The sequence below is a fragment of the Capra hircus genome, chromosome 3 (genome assembly GCF_001704415.2).
Source record: "Capra hircus breed San Clemente chromosome 3, ASM170441v1, whole genome shotgun sequence".
NCBI lineage: Eukaryota > Metazoa > Chordata > Mammalia > Artiodactyla > Bovidae > Capra > Capra hircus.
In genome coordinates, this window is record NC_030810.1 from 46005760 (window position 1) to 46022059 (window position 16300).

The window sequence follows — 16300 nt, forward strand, 5'->3', positions numbered from 1 at the left end:
GTCATCTCAGTTCAGTTCAGTTCAGTTGCTCAGTCATGTCTGATTCTGCAACCCCATGAAGTGCAGCATGACAGGCCAATCTGTCCATCACCAACCCCCAGAGCTTACTCAAACTCATATCCATTGAGTCGGTGATGCCATCCAACCATCCCATCCTCTGTCTTTCCCTTCTCCTCCTGCCTTGAATCTCAGTAGGTCATTGTAACAATTAATAACTAAATGAGATAATATATGAAAAAATACTTCACACAATACCCAGGAACAATTTCCTTTGATTCCTAATTAGAAGTCAAAAGCTTAATTATTTAACTCACATTATTTTGTTCTATTATATAGGCATCTGGGATTAAACTAAGTTTTAAATTCAATGTGTAAAACTGTACTTGATTAAAATGTCAATAAAAGACCCCTTTAACAATTCAATTGCATTGTTACAAATTCCACCCTAAAGAAAATAACTTGTGTACTTGTCTCAAAATGGTTTGCTGCCAAAATTAAACAAAAGTAGCAGTAAACACCTATAAGCAATAAGCAAAACAATGTCATCTTTTTAAAAAGAACTATAATAAAAAATAAATAACAATGTAGGTCCAAAGAAATGCCTTTTTTGGCTATTTTACAATGAAAAAGGGTAGTGGCTTTGTGAAAGATTAAGCTCATCATTCCCTCTCTCAGTCCATTTCCTATTACCCGAACATAACACATCCTACAACTCCTACTGATCAAGAGATCAGTAAATACCAGGAGGTGTCTGGAAAATAAAGTCTAGTGAGGCTCTATCCCAAGGACAAAAGAAAAATGAGGACTGCAAAAGGATCTGACAGGAAGACAATAGGATCATACTAAACTGGTCTGATCACATTTTAACTTAAACATTTTAAGTACTTTTACATCCTGTACTCATGAAACAATGGCTGATCTGCTCAATATATAAACTTCTTAAACATTAAAATAATTTTCCAAACCATCACAGTATCACCATGAATTAATTGAAACCTGGCATACTTTTCTACAAACTTTGTCTATCCCTAACACAAGAGAAGACTCTACACATGGACATCACCAGATGGTCAACACCAAAATCAGACTGATTATATTCTTTGCAGCCAAAGACGGAGAAGCTCTATACAGTCAGCAAAAACAAGACCCGGAGCTGACTGTGGCTCAGATCATGAACTCCTTATTGCCAAATTCAGACTGAAATTAAAGAAAGTAGGGAAAACCACTAAGACCATTCACGTACAACTTAAATCAAATCCCTTATGACTATACAGTGGAAGTGAGAAATAGATTTAAAGGACTACATCTGATAGACAGAGTGCCTGATGAACTATGGACAGATTCATGACACTGTACAGGAGACAGGGATCAAGACCATCCCCAAGAGAAAGAAATGCAAAAAAAGCAAAATGGCTGAGGAGGCCTTACAAATAGCTGTAAAAAGAAGAGAAGTAAAAAGCAAAGGAGAAAAGGAAAGATCTACCTGTTTGAATGCAGAGTTCCAAAGAATAGCAAGGAGAGATAAGAAAGCCTTCCTCAGTGATGAATGCAAATAAAGAGAGGAAAACAATAGAATAGGAAAGACTAGAGATCTCTTCAAGAATATTAGACATACCAAGGGAACATTTCATGCAAAGATGGGCTCAATAAACGACAGAAATGGTATGGACCTAACAGAAGCAGAAGATATTAAGAAGAGGTGGCAAGAATACACAGAACTATACAAAAAAGATCTTCACGACCCATATAATCACGATGGTGTGATCACTCACCTAGAGCCAGATATCCTGGAATGTGAAGTCAAGTGGGCCTTAGAAAGCATCACTACGGACAAAGCTAGTGGAGGTGATAGAATTCCAGTTGAGCTATTTCAAATGCTGAAAGATGATGGTGTGAAAGTGCTGCACTCAATAGGTCAGCAAATTTGGAAAACTCAGCAGTGGCCACAGGACTGGAAAAGGTCAGTTTTCATTCCAATTCCAAAGAAAGGCAATACCAAAGAATGCTTAAACTACCGCACAATTGCACTCATCTCACACATTAATAAAGTAATGCTCAAAATTCTCCAAGCCAGGCTTCAGCAATATGTGAACCATGAACTTCCTGATGTCCAAGCTGGTTTTAGAAAAGGCAGAGGAACCAGAGGTCAAATTGCCAACATTAACTGGATCATCGTAAAAGCAAGAGAGTTCCAAAAAAACATCTGTTACTGCTTTATTGACTACGGCAAAGCCTTTGACTGTGTGGATCACAATAAAATGTGGAAAATTCTGAAAGAGATGGGAATACCAGACCACCTGACCTGCCTCTTGAGAAACTTGTATGCAGGTCAGGAAGCAACAGTTAGAACTGGACTTGGAAGAACAGACTGGTTCCAAATAGGAAAAGGAGTACATCAAGGCTGTATACTGTCACCCTGCTTATTTAACTTACATGCAAAGTACATCATGAGAAATGCTGGGCTGGAGGAAGTACAAGCTGGAATCAAGACTGCCAGGAGAAATATCAATAACCTCAGATATTCAGATGACACCACCCTTATGGCAGAAAGTGAAGAAGAACTAAAAAGCCCCTTGATGAAAGTGAAAGTAGAGAGTGAAAACGTTGGCTTAAAGCTCAACATTCAGAAACCTAAGATCATGGGATCCGGTCCCAACACTTCATGGCAAACAGATGGGGAAACAGTGGAAACGGTGGCTGACTATATTTTTTGGGGCTCCAAAACAACTGCAGATGGTGACTGCAGCCATGAAATTAAAAGATGCTTACTCCTTGGAAAGAAAGTTATGACCAACCTAGACAGCATATTAAAAAGCAGAGACATTAATTTGCCAACAAAGGTCCATGCAATCAAGGTTATTGTTTTTCCAATAGTCGTATGGATGTGAGAGTTGGACTATAAAGAAGGCTGAGCACAGAAGAATTGATGCTTTTGAACTGTGGTGTTGGAGAAGACTCTTGAGAGTCCCTTGGACTGCAAGGAGATCAAACCAGTCCATCCAAATGAGATCAGTCCTGGGTGTTCACTGGAAGAACTGATGAAGCTGCAACTCCAATACTTTGGCTACCTGATACGAAGAGCTGACTCATTTGAAAGGACCCTGATGTTGGAAAGATTGAAGGCAGGAGGAGAAGGGTTGGTAGAGGATGAGATGCTTAGATGGCATCATCGACTCAGTGGACATGAGTCTGGGTAAGCTCTGGGAGCTGGTGATGGACCGGGAGGCCTGGCTTCCTGCGGTTCATGGGTCGCAAAGAGTCAGACATGACTGAGCGACTGAACTGAACTGATAATGTAATTTGGCACAACAATGCAAGGGAGAGACTAAACATTCAAGGAATTCAAGTCTCTTCACAGTAGCCTTTAAGCTTTTCGTGACTGTGACTGACGTTTTACACTATAACCCAGCAGTCACACATATCCACATAAACACAACGTATACACACACCCCTGACACTACTGATTCATAAAGTAATATGGACCCATCTGGAGATGCAGGAGACAAGGATTTGATCCCTGGGACAGGATGATCTCTTGGAGGAGGAAATATGGCAACCCACTCCAGTATTCTTGTCTGGAGAATCCCATGGACTGAGGAGCCTGGCGGGGTACAAGTCTATAAGGTCACAGAGTTGGACATGACTGAGCGACTGAGCGCACACACACACTATGTGCTCTAGTTTTTATTATCTGAATTTAGATTCTACTTAAAAAAGAGAGCAGGAGTCATAATAGCCCACTAAACTGAATTCATAATCCACTAGAGGTCCCAATTCTACAATTTGAAAACACTGCTATAAAAAATGTCATAAAATGTTAATCTTTAGGAATCTTTTCTTTTCCAGTTTTAAAATCTAAAATTGTTAAAAGACCAATTCAATTCATCTTACTAAGGAAATAAGATTGCAGACACAAGTTATCGTGTCTTGTACCTAAGTATTTCCTTGATTTTCCTCCCCTTTCCTAACTGTCACACAATTATTTGCAGGTAGCATGTTTTCAATACATACATACTGAATACAAAATTTATTGGATGGTATTGGCTAAAGGAGATCAGCTCTGGGTGTACTTTGGAAGGAATGATGCTGAAGCTGAAGCTCCAGTACTTTGGCCACCTCATGCGAAGAGCTGACTCATTGGGAAAGACTCTGATGCTGGGAGGGATTGGGGGCAGGAGGAGAAGGGGACGACAGAGGATGAGATGGCTGGATGGTATCACAGACTCGATGGACGTGAGTCTGAGTGAACTCCGGGAGTTGGTGATGGACAGGGAGGCCTGGCGTGCTGCGATTCATGGGGTCGCAAAGAGTCGGACACGACTGAGCGACTGAACTGAACTGACTGAACTGATTGGCTAAAAATGACTTCATAAAGTAGGCAGATTGTTAGTAAGGCCTTCAAAGCAGCAGCAGGTTTCAGTTGATGGAGTAGAAAAAAATGTATGCAAAGGGATCATGCTTTGGTTTCATGTTTACAAAATGATTTTAATCTATTTATTAGTGAAGACTCAAAAACAAACAACAGATTCACAAAAAAATCACCAGACCATCACAGAAAAATACAAGGTGATACATGGTAAACAAAACCTACGAGCATACTTAAATAAACTCACTGAATGCCAGGAATGAAGTCTACCCCCTCCCTTAGAACATTATACATTAAGAAAAGTAAAATTATACCTCAAAATTCTGTTCCATTATGTTTCCACCTTTACTCAAACTCTCCATAATGGCCTTATTTCGAAGAATGTCTTCTTCACTGAGATGTTCTCTTCTTTTTCTTGATTCTAAAACAAGTCCATTCACCAGATAAAAGTCGGCCAAAAAGTTTCCTACCCTTTCCTAAAACGAAATCAAATATTTCAAAATAATAAAACAAATAAAGTTTACCTTAGATTTTTTTTTTAAGTTTCAAAGTAAAATATATAGTTTCTCCACAAACATGTAACATTTAGATGAAAATAAATATTCCTCTGGTACTTAAAATTATCAAATTATCTTATACATTCTATTAAGCTAAAAAATACATAACATTACACATTTTAAATTTGTAAAGGAAAATTTTTAAACAGATAAAATGCAGGTAGTTAATCTCCAATTAAACAGCACATAGTATTCCTTTAGAATCTACTAAGTAGCACAAAGCTACAGAAAACTTAATTTAGATAATAATCAAATATCATGAATTATAAGGAGGGGTCAGGGATAATTAATGTTCCCATTTTATAGATAGAAATAAAAACTAGAATAAAAAGAAATAAACTAAGTCACATAAAAACTTCTAGTACAACTAAAATTAATTACCTGTTCCAATATTCTCTAGCAGGCCCAAACTTCCAAGATACAGTTGCTTGCTTCTTTCAACAAAAAGAGAACAACCAAGCAGTCTTGCTCACTAGTACAATTTATATTTATATTATGGATTGAGACTGAGGAATTCAAATGGAATAAAAGGACATCAAGAAAAGTCCTCGTTCAACATCAACCTTCATTTTTTTCAGACCCACAGGTGGTCAGAGTTTGAAATACCTTACCTGAAACAACATGATCAGTAACTTACTAAAAACAGGCTTCCCATTTCTACCTGTATGCAAATCACTTCCCTGGCTGCTGCTTTCTGGCATTCCAAAACTAAATGTTTAGAGTAGTTTCTGTTTTTACCTTGCTTTGTGGCTTCCTTATCAATCATTAGAAAGGAAGGCATTTTGCACCTGTTTCTACCTACAAAATGGGAACTATAAGCAATTACTGACTCCCTCCTTACCTGTCAAAGATTTAAGAAGATCACCTAGACACTCTTCAAGAGCTTTGAGCTGCTTAGCAGTAGTACTAGATGAACAGCAGCTTCAATTTTTATCTTCTCTTGAAGTGATCCTTCTAATGCTGTCCAGAAGAACAGAGTACAAACATAAGACTCAGGCCAACAAATGGATTGCAATATAGGATCTCACATCTGGAAATCCTATAATGTTACTTGTTGCCAAATAGGCTTAGAGATGAAAACTGATGAACATAGACCTCAAAGTGAGAATTTTTCTGTGGCTGGGAAACATTCAGGTGATAATGATCAATTTTTGAAATCTTATAATGAAAAAGCATTTATTAAAAATAAATCAAAAGACAAGTCATATCAATAAAAATATTTAAATGTATATTTCCCATAATACAACCATTCCATTTCTTGCTAGCTATAAAAGACAATGCAAAGGGATATAAAAGGATGGTAAATGTAACATCATTTATACTGGGAGAAAACTGGACACAAATGTGTATCCACCTAAACATCCAAAAATAAGATACTGAGTAAATAAATTACAATATATCCATACTATGGAATACAATGCAGTAGCTAAGAAGAATAAAGTAATTCTAAGACATACTAAAAATTGGGTGGGTGGGGGGAGGAGTTGCAAAATAATAGATACAATGCAATGACACTTTTTGAAAAAATAAATATTTGTATCAATAACTAAATATTATTATAGATATAAATCAATATACATTGAGATATGTTGATTATTATAGATATATATCAATGTACAATGAATTGGACATGACTGAGCAACTGAACAACAATGTACATAAAGTATAAAAAAAGTCAGGAAGATATACAGCTGGATAATCTTCTGCAAAAGACTCTGGGACTATAAGCTGTAGTCAAGGGGGATTTCTCAGCTTTAAATGTAAGACTGTGTGGTAGTTAATTTTATGTCAATTTGGTTAGACTATGATGCTCAACTGTTCAAACAAACACCAGTTGAGATGTTGCTACGAAGCCAACATTGGGTATTGGGGGGGTGCGCCACACAGCTTGCAGGATCTCAGTTCTCCAAGAAGGGACTGAACCAGGCCATGGTGGTGAAAGCATGTCCTAATTACTGGACTGCTGAGGAATTCCAAGATGGCATTTTCAGATTAGTTGAAAGTTAAATCTGTAGACTTGGAGTAAAGCAGATTACCCACATAAGGTGGGAAGGCTGTTTCCAATCAAATGCAGGCCTGAAGAGCAAAGACTAAGGTCTCCCAAAGGAAAAGCAATTCTGCCTCAAGACTGCAACACAGAAACCTTGCCTGAGATCCTGATCTATAGATTTCAGGCCCAACACCATACACCTCTTTCCTGAATTTTCAGCCTGCTAGACTGTACTACAAATCTCAGACTTACCAGGTCCTGCATTCACACAAGCTAATTCCTTAAAGTAAATCAACCTCTTTCTCACTCTTCTCTCCTTCTGTCTATATATGTGTATGTGTGTGTGTATATATATACACACACAGATATATACATATATACAGATAGATATAGGTCTCCTATTGATTCTGTTTCTCAGAGAAACTTGACTAATTTACTTTTGTCTTTCTAATAAGGATATATTTCTGTTGTGTGTAATAAAAGATAAATTCATAAAATCTTGGCCCTTACCCAATGTTATTTATTCTTTAAAATTTTATAAAATGCTTCTTCATACATCCAACTAAAAAACGTGTGAGTATATTTTGAGCAGATGAAATAAGAATTATGGAAAGAATTGACAATTTACTAATGGAGAAACCTCCAGTGAGATTTAATTAAACAAGTACTGTAGAAATGTAAGCTTATTTAGCCTTAGTCAAATATATGGAATACTCAGGAATAGATAAGGGATAAGTAAATAGTTTTAAAGTTGAAAAGTAGAAAAAAGGTCCAGGGAAATGAATTTAACAGTGGAGCTTCTTTATGGTCTTCTTAAAGCATTAGAAATATAACAGAACCATGTGAAGACACTGTTTCCTACTTAACAACAAGGTAACTGACAACAAGAATATTTTTCAACATAAAATTCAAATGAACTAAGCTTTCTCTCCTGGCTTCTGTAAGATGATCTTCCAACTCTGTAACCAACCATTATAATTCCCTATTTGGATTCAAGGAGAAAAGAACACATGACTTGACAATTAACTAAGCTACTTGTTCTACATGCATTTCCATCACATTATTTTGGCAATATTAAATACTGAACAGTTTTTAAAGTGTAAAAATCTCGATTTGCACATACTGTTTTATCTTCCCGAAAAAGCCATCCAGTTTGGGCACGCGTGAAAGAAATTGATTTGGTTGATAAGGTTGCAGAGTAAATATCGCTACTCATTAAAATGTCAACCTCTTCTTCTGTTTCCATCTCTGATTCCTGAGGTAGAGGCAAAAGGTAGATATAAGAAACTAAGTTTTTAAAGGTTATTAGTGCCACAAATGAAAATATCAACAATTAAAATGCTACACATTTCAAGAAGCAAAAAGGACCAATTCTAAAAACAATGACAGAAGTTTAAACTTCATATATCTAAATAAGTTGGGCTTCCCTTGTGGCTCAGCTGGTAAAGAATCCATATGCAATGTGGGAGACCGGGTTCGATCCCTGGGTTGGGACGATCCCCTGTAGAAGGGAAAGGCTACCCACTCCAGTATTTTGGCCTAGAGAATTCCATGGACTGGATAGTCCATGGGGTTGCAAAGAGTCAGACATGACTGAGCGACTTTTACTTTCATCTAAATAAGTTAGAATTATAACTAATTATGAATCTAAAAATACAGGACACATGAAAAATGTACTTTATAACGAAAATAATAATAGTTTACCCCATCACAGAAATATATAATGGAAATAATACTAGATTGATTACTCATTACATAAATACAGAGTACATAATTACAGAAGATTTAAGAATTAAGTAGACAGGTCTGAGACAAAATGCCTATACAAAGGTTTTGTTTTAAATACAGATGAATCTTACTTTAGTTTTTTTAACCTGAAGACCCACTGCTACCATTTGAGCCCTTCTTTCCCAATAGTTTTAAGTAGAAAGAAGGAAGGGAAGAGAAGAAAGGAAAGAAAGGAAAGTAGACTTTCTTTCCGAATAGTTTTAAGTGGATGGAAGGAAGGGAAGAGAAGGAAAGAAAGGAAAGGAGTATAGGATCTTCTCTATACTCATCAGAGAAAGAAAAGGAATCCACAAATATCATGCCATGGTTTCCAAACTCAATTAGTAGCCTTGCTGTTAATAACTAATAACTTGTGCTGGCATATAATAATTGATCAATAAATATTTTTTAAAAGAAAAAGCTTTGCGCTTGTTTCATGTACAGAAACGTAACTAAATGACCAAGTACAGAAGAGTAACTGAGTAGGTAATAAATGAGGTTCTATTCTCTTAATAGGCTAAGAGAGTTTCCCTGATACTTTGGACCACAGAATCCAAAAAAGAGAAGGAGAAAAAAAAGAACCCAGAGCCTTAGTGGAGAGTGAGAACCATCCATAGGGTTTACAGTAACTAGAGGCTCTATTTTCCATATTTCCTGATTTCTAGATTCCCAAGAGGCCCATTTTCTATTCTACACCACCAAACTTGCACCCAGATTTCCTTCACCCTTGCAAGTGAGAAATGGAAAATCTTGACATTAATGCTAAGGCTGTAATAGATGAAAATGTATTCCTGGTAACCCAAACTAACTCTGAACACAACTGCAAAATTTTGGCTGGCATAGACTGTACAGAACTATTAATCCTCATGATGCAAATATGTTATAAATTATGATTTTATGTATTAGCTTGGGAACAACATTATATGTAACACTACCTATGAAGAAATTTGCCTTAAGTTTCAAACATCGCATTTCCAATAAACCTTTTTATCTATAATTTTACTTATGGATTTATTGTGGCTGTGCTGGGTCTTTGTAGCTGCACGGGCTTCTCTCTAGCTTAGGCGAGTGGGGGCTACTATCTAGTTGTGGCGCAGTGTCCTCAGTGCAGTGGCTTCTCGAGTTGCAGAACGCAGGCTCTAGAGGGCAGGCCCAATCGCTGCGGCACACAGGCTTAGCTGCTTCTTGACATGTGGGATCTTCCTGGACCAACTGTCTCTCTCTTGCACTGGCAGCCGGATTCTTTAGCAGTGAGCCATGAGGGAAGCCCGCAAAAAACATCTGAAACAGAACTCTTCTATAAACTGTACACTGACTATCTCCTAACCACATTGTTGAAAATGACCTGTTATTAATTACATTCATTCAGCTAACATTTAATGAACAGTTCTTACTTATATATACATATTTGAGGAAAAGAACAAGTATTCCCTGCCTTGAGAACTACTGCTCACTATCTAGCTTTTCTATATTCTTTTAGACATAAAATGCACACGCATATATCCTAAATACATCAGCTAATATTTACACCACTAGCCTTAATCTCTGGCTTCTCTTTTAGTATCATCTTTCTAACTCATCTATTGCCTCGTTAGCTATCCTATTGTTATTTAAGACACAAGAATTCAAATTATTTAGTACATTTCTGAGAGTCTAGAAAAAGGGTCAGCAGAGTAAGAACAGCAGTCAAATCCAGTGCACCACCTGTTTTTATAATTAAAATTTTATTAGAACACAGCCATACTCATTCATTTATATATTGTCTAGCAGCAAGGTGACTTTTACGTTAATAACAGCAGAGATGTGTAGCTGTGACAGAGACCATATGACCCCACAAATACATTTAAATATCTAAAATATTGACTCTCTCCCTTACAAAAAGAGTTTGGCAAACTCTGGCTGAAAATGCACTGATGCTGTATTAAGTACCAGAGAACACAACTAAAAGAACCCCATACCTTTGAGGAGCTTAGCCCCCCAAAAAAGAAGAATGCCACATAGATTAAAAGAAAAAAGAGAAATAGCACTAGAAGCTCTACAGTACCAGATTTAGTGGAGCATCGAGAAAAGAATGGTCACCCAGGAGAGGAGGAAGCAACAACACTAAATAGGTATCCCTCAGGGTGAGAGTGTAAGAAGTGTATTCCTGGAAGTGGAAACAACATGAACAAAGGAATGAAATACTAAATAGCCTGGAAAAAACTGCGAAGAGTTCAGCATGAGGGTAGCTATGATAACAAGGTAGGCAATCATGGGAAAGTCAGCACAAGCCACGTCATGAAGGAACCATACCATGAGGAGGAATTTGGATTGCATTCTTCTTGGCAATAGGGAACTTCTAAAGTGTCTTTAAGGAAGACAAGTTTCATGAATTTGTTTTCAGTGTTCAACCTATCTCCAATATGTGAGATAATTTAGAAGCAGGCAAGAAGGGGGGCAGGAAGATCATTTATGAGACATTTGTGGCAGTCCAGCTGAAATAGTGAGTATCTAAATTATGGCAATAACAGCATCAATAAAAAAGGGATAATTATAAGGCATTTAGAGAGGGAAATGGCAACCCACTCCAGTATTATCACCTGGAGAACCCTGTGCACAGAGGAGCCTGGTGGGCTGCTGTCCATGGGGTCACACAGAGTCGGACAAGACTGAAGCAATTTAGCATGCGTGCACCCATAATGCATTAGGGAGACAAGAATAACCACACATGTTCTCTAATTAGGAAACCTGAGAGTACAAGAAAAGATGTCCAAAAAACTCCAAGCTTTCTCACAGAACAGAAGATGATATTAATCACTAAAAGAAAGAAAATGGGAGAACAGGCACCTAGAGGGAAAATAATGAGTTAAGTCTTCAACAAACTGAATTTTGAGGTACTTAAGAGATGCATATGATACCCAATAGGCATTTAAATAGGTCCTCACTCAGAAGATTTGAGTTAGAAATAAATACTCGTGAATTATCAACTAAAAAGAGGTAGTGAGAGCTGTGGGGATATTCTGGCAATTTGTAAAAATGAGAACAACATCAAGGGCCTATCAATATTCAAGAAGTAAGCAGAGGAAGAGCCTCTTGACGAAAGTGAAAGAGGAAAGTGAAAAAGTTGGCTTAAAGCTCAACATTCAGAAAACTGAGATCATGGCATGTGGTTCCATCACTTCATGGGAAATAGATGGGGAAACAGTGGAAATAGTGTCAGACTTTATTTTGGGGGCTCCAAAATCACTGCAGATGGCGACTGTAGCCATGAAATAAAAAGATGCTTACTCCTTGGAAGGAAAGTTATGATCAACCTAGACAGCATATTAAAAAGCAGAGACATCACTTTGCCAACAAAGGTCTGTCTAGTCAAGGCTATGGTTTTTCCAGTAGTCATGTATGGATGTGAGAGTTGGACTATAAAGAAAGCAGAGTGCCGAAGAATTGATGCTTTTGAACTGTGGTGTTGGAGAAGACTCTTGAGAGTCCCCTGGACTGCAAGGAGATCCAACCAGTCCATCCTAAAGGAGATCAGTCCTGGGTGTTCATTGGAAGGTCTGATGTTGAAGTTGCAACTCCAATACTTTGGCCACCTGATGTGAAGATCTGACTCATTTGAAAAGACCCTGATGTTGGGAAAGATTGAAAGCAGGAGTAGAAGGGGACGACAGAGGACGAGATGGTTGGGTGGCATCACTGACTCAATATGTGTTTGAGTAGGCTTCGGGAGTTGGTGATGGACAGGGAGGCCTGGCATGCTGCAGTTCATGGGGTCACAAACAGTCGGACACAACTGAGTGACTGAACTGAACTTAACTGAAGTAGAGAAAAAGGAAGAGGCAAAACAGAGTAAGACAGAAACAAGGGAAAAGAACATCTACTGGCCAAAGTCAAATTACAAGGAAATGAAATTTTAAGAACTGAGTTACTGAAGCTGACTGAACTGAACTGAATACTTCAGAGAAGTCTACATAAAGAGAAGGTTGAAACAAGTGCAATGGACTCACTATGAACATCATCTAAAACCCCAAACCCTACTTCCTTTTCCAAATGCTCCAATGTATCAGTGTGACACCACCATCATGTACACCATTCTGTAGTCTGTGCAGTGTGCAATACCATCATGCTTAAAAAGCAAGGTACTTACCTTAATTTAAAAATATCAATATACTTTATTGCTAAAAAATGCTAACCATTATCTGAACCGTCAGCGAGTCATAATCTGTTTGCTGGTGAAGATTCAAAACATTTCAGTTCAGTTCAGTTCAGTCGCTCAGTCGTGTCCATTTCTTTGCAACCCCATAGACTGCAGCATGCCAGGCTTCCCTGTCCATCACCAACTCCCAGAGCTTACTCACATCCAACCATCTCATCCTCTGTTGTCCCCTTCTCCTCCCGCCTTCAATCTTTCCCAGCATCAGGGTCTTTTCAAATGAGTCAGCTCTTCGCATCAGGTAGCCAAAGTATTGGAGTTCCAGCTTCAGCATCAATCCTTCCAAGGAATATTCAGGATTGATTTCCTTTAGGACTGAGTGGTTTGATCTCCTTGCTGTCCAAGGGACTCTCGGAGAGAGTGTTCTCCAACACCACCTTTCAAAAGCATCAATTCTTTGACATTCAGTTTTCTTTATGGTCCAACTCTCATGTCCATATATGACTATTGAAAAACTATAGTTTTGACTAGACGCATCTTTGTCCGTAGAGATGTCTCTGCTTTTTAATATGCTGTCTAGGTTTGTCACAGCTTTTCTTCCAATCAGCAAGCATCTTTTAATTTCATGGCTGCAATCACCATCTGCAGTGATTTTGAGACCAAGAAAATAAAGTCATTGTTTCCATTGTTTCCCCATCTATTTGCCATGACATGATGGAACTGGATGCCATGATCTTAGTTTTCTGAATGCTGAGTTTTAAGCCAGCCTTTTCACTCTCCTCTTCCATCAAGAGGCTCTTTAGTTCCTCTTTGCTTTCTGTCATAAGGGTGGTTATCTGCATATCTGAGGTTATTGATATTTCTCCTGGCAATCTTGATTCCAGCTTGTGCTTCATCCAGCCTAGCAACGTGCATGATGTACTCTGCATATAAGTTAAATAAGCAGGGTGACAATATACAGCCTTGACATATTCTTTGGGATTGGAATGAAACTGACCTTTTCCAGTCCTGTGACCACTGGTGAATTTTCCAGATTTGCTGGCATGCTGAGTGCAGCACTTTGACAGCATCATCTTTTAGGATTTGAAACAGCTCAACTGGAATTCCATCACCTCCACTAGTTCTGATCGTAGTGATGCATCTTAATACCCACTCGACTTCACACTCCAGGATGTCTAGCTCTAGGTGAGTGATCACACCACTGTGGATTTTACCTGGTCATTAAGATCTTTTTTGTACAGTTCTTCTATGTATTCTTGCCACCTCTTCTTAATATCTTCTGCTTCTGTTAGGTCCATACCATTTCTGTTCTTTATTATGCACATCTTTGCATAAAATGTTCCCTTAGTATCTCTCATTTTCTTAAAGAAATCTCTAGTCTTTCCCATTCTATTGTTTTTCTCTATTTCTTTACATTGATCACTTAGAAAGGTGTTCTTCTCTCTCCTTGCTATCCTTTGCAACTCTGCATTCATATATGATAGTAATTGATAGACAGTTGGCCCTCCATATTTGCAGGTTCCACATCTACAGATATAACCAACCAAGGATGAAAAATATTTGGGGAAAAGATTCCAGAAAGTTCCAAAAACCAAAATTTAAACTTGCCACATAGTCCAGTCAACAATTTACAAGTCATTTACATAGTGTTTACAACTATTTACTTGTGCGTCTGTGGATTTTGGTAACCTCAGGGCTCCTAGAATCATTCCCCGGTAGACACCAAGGGACAAACTGTCTACTATTAACACAATGCCACTATACATAGCACCTGTTTCTGCTGCTACTGCTAAGGTGCTTCAGTCGTGTCCAACTCTGTGCAACCCCAGAGACAGCAGCCCACCAGGCTCCTGTGTCCCTGGGATTCTCCAGGCAAGAATACTGAAGTGGGTTGCCTCTCCTTCTCCAATGCATGCATGCATGCTAAGTCACTTCAGTTGTGTCCGCCTCTGTGCAACCCTATGGACAGCAGCCCTCCAGGCTCCTCTGTCCGCAGGATTCTCCAGGCAAGAATACTGGAGTGGGTTGCCATTTCCTTCTCCCATGCATAGCACCTAGCAGTGTCTAGACACATTTTATTAGGTCCTTGATAAATGTTTAAGAAAGAAGACAGGGAAGGAGGAAAAGTCAAAGAACTATATAAAATTAATTCACTTAAATTACTTTTTGATCATATCAATATGCTGTTTAAGAATCTTGCTCTGTTATCAACTATGTGTACCTGCATAAAATAAAAATAAAAACAAAATAAAAGCAACAGTGATTAAACAAAATGTTGATCTAAGAACATCTGTAGTGCTATCAATGATATATATAGATACTATAAAAGCTGTTTCTTTGGTTTATAGCAGGGAAAGGAGCTTTCAGGGAACAATGGATCAAGATAATGGTGCACATGGTTTTTCAAAGGTGGTTGTAGAGGCAAAACCAATATGGTGATACAGTGTTTAGAAGGAATATAATTTTACACTTTAAGAGTGAAAAAAAAGAGAAAACAAAGATAGCCAAAAGAGTTAGTTAGTAAAAGGGTCCAGACAAAGAACCCAAAGAGTTACTCATATTAAAGAGACTGAGATGGTTCACAACCCTAAAACAAAGTAGGGGCAGAACAGGTTCAATAAATGAGAACTACAAGAAGTTAGAGTTTATTTAACCAGGACATTATCAGTGAATTATGAGCAAACAGACTCAATAGTTTAGTCAGGATAAAGAACAGATGATAAAAAATTTTTTTTAAAAACTAGAGGTAAGAAAATGGAAACTTTAGGAATAAACCATCTCAATTATGTCTTATGCCTTTCAAAACAATTACACTGAGGCTTGGCTGCATACACAGACTTTTTTAAAAACCCATTTATAGGAATTTGCTCAACATGCTCACCTCATGGTGTATTCGCTGATAAACTTTTTGTTCATTGTCTAATACTACAAAAGATTCAGAGGGTGCCGCATCCCCATTGAAAATGAAGCTTAAATCCCCTCGTTGGCACTTCATGTCAGTAAAGTCTATGAGAGTAGTGTCAAGCCTGTGAAAGAAGGACAGATGAGAAATTCTGACAAATAAAATTTCAATAAAACTCCATATTAATGAAACAAGCTTTGTTCCTTCTAAACTCAAACCAAGAGGCTAATATATTTCAAAGCCAAACTTATAAATAAGTGCTAAATTTAAAATATCTCATTAAAAAACACCAAAAGAATATTTAAATATATATTCAATTTTACCTATATTTCATTTTATTGAATATATAACTTCATTAACCCAGCAGGAGAAAGGTTGTTTTCCCATTGCTGATGCATCTCTCTACCTATACCCCATTCTATTTCCATTACCATAGCTACTCCACAAAATTTACTTCAAGGAAGAAGGGCAGAAAAGGAAAGCAAACCCGTCTAACATTTTTTGATCCCTTTAAGACAAAGTTGCTAGCTCAGCAGAGTACAGCTGACCCTTGACCACAGGGGTCTGGAACACTGACTCCCATCCC

At 37.8% G+C, this 16300-nt stretch overlaps 1 protein-coding gene across 1 annotated transcript in view; it reads right to left on the bottom strand.

The window, feature by feature from the left end:
* ANKRD13C (ankyrin repeat domain 13C) overlaps positions 1 to 16300 on the bottom strand; it is an 89172-nt gene that overhangs the window by 21121 nt on the left and 51751 nt on the right. The window contains exons 7-9 of the mRNA XM_018045474.1: positions 15694 to 15838; positions 8037 to 8168; positions 4681 to 4842 (exon numbers count right to left, since the gene is read on the bottom strand). Of these exons, the coding sequence (XP_017900963.1) occupies positions 4681 to 4842; positions 8037 to 8168; positions 15694 to 15838 (439 nt within the window). The remainder of the gene's footprint in view (positions 1 to 4680; positions 4843 to 8036; positions 8169 to 15693; positions 15839 to 16300) is intronic.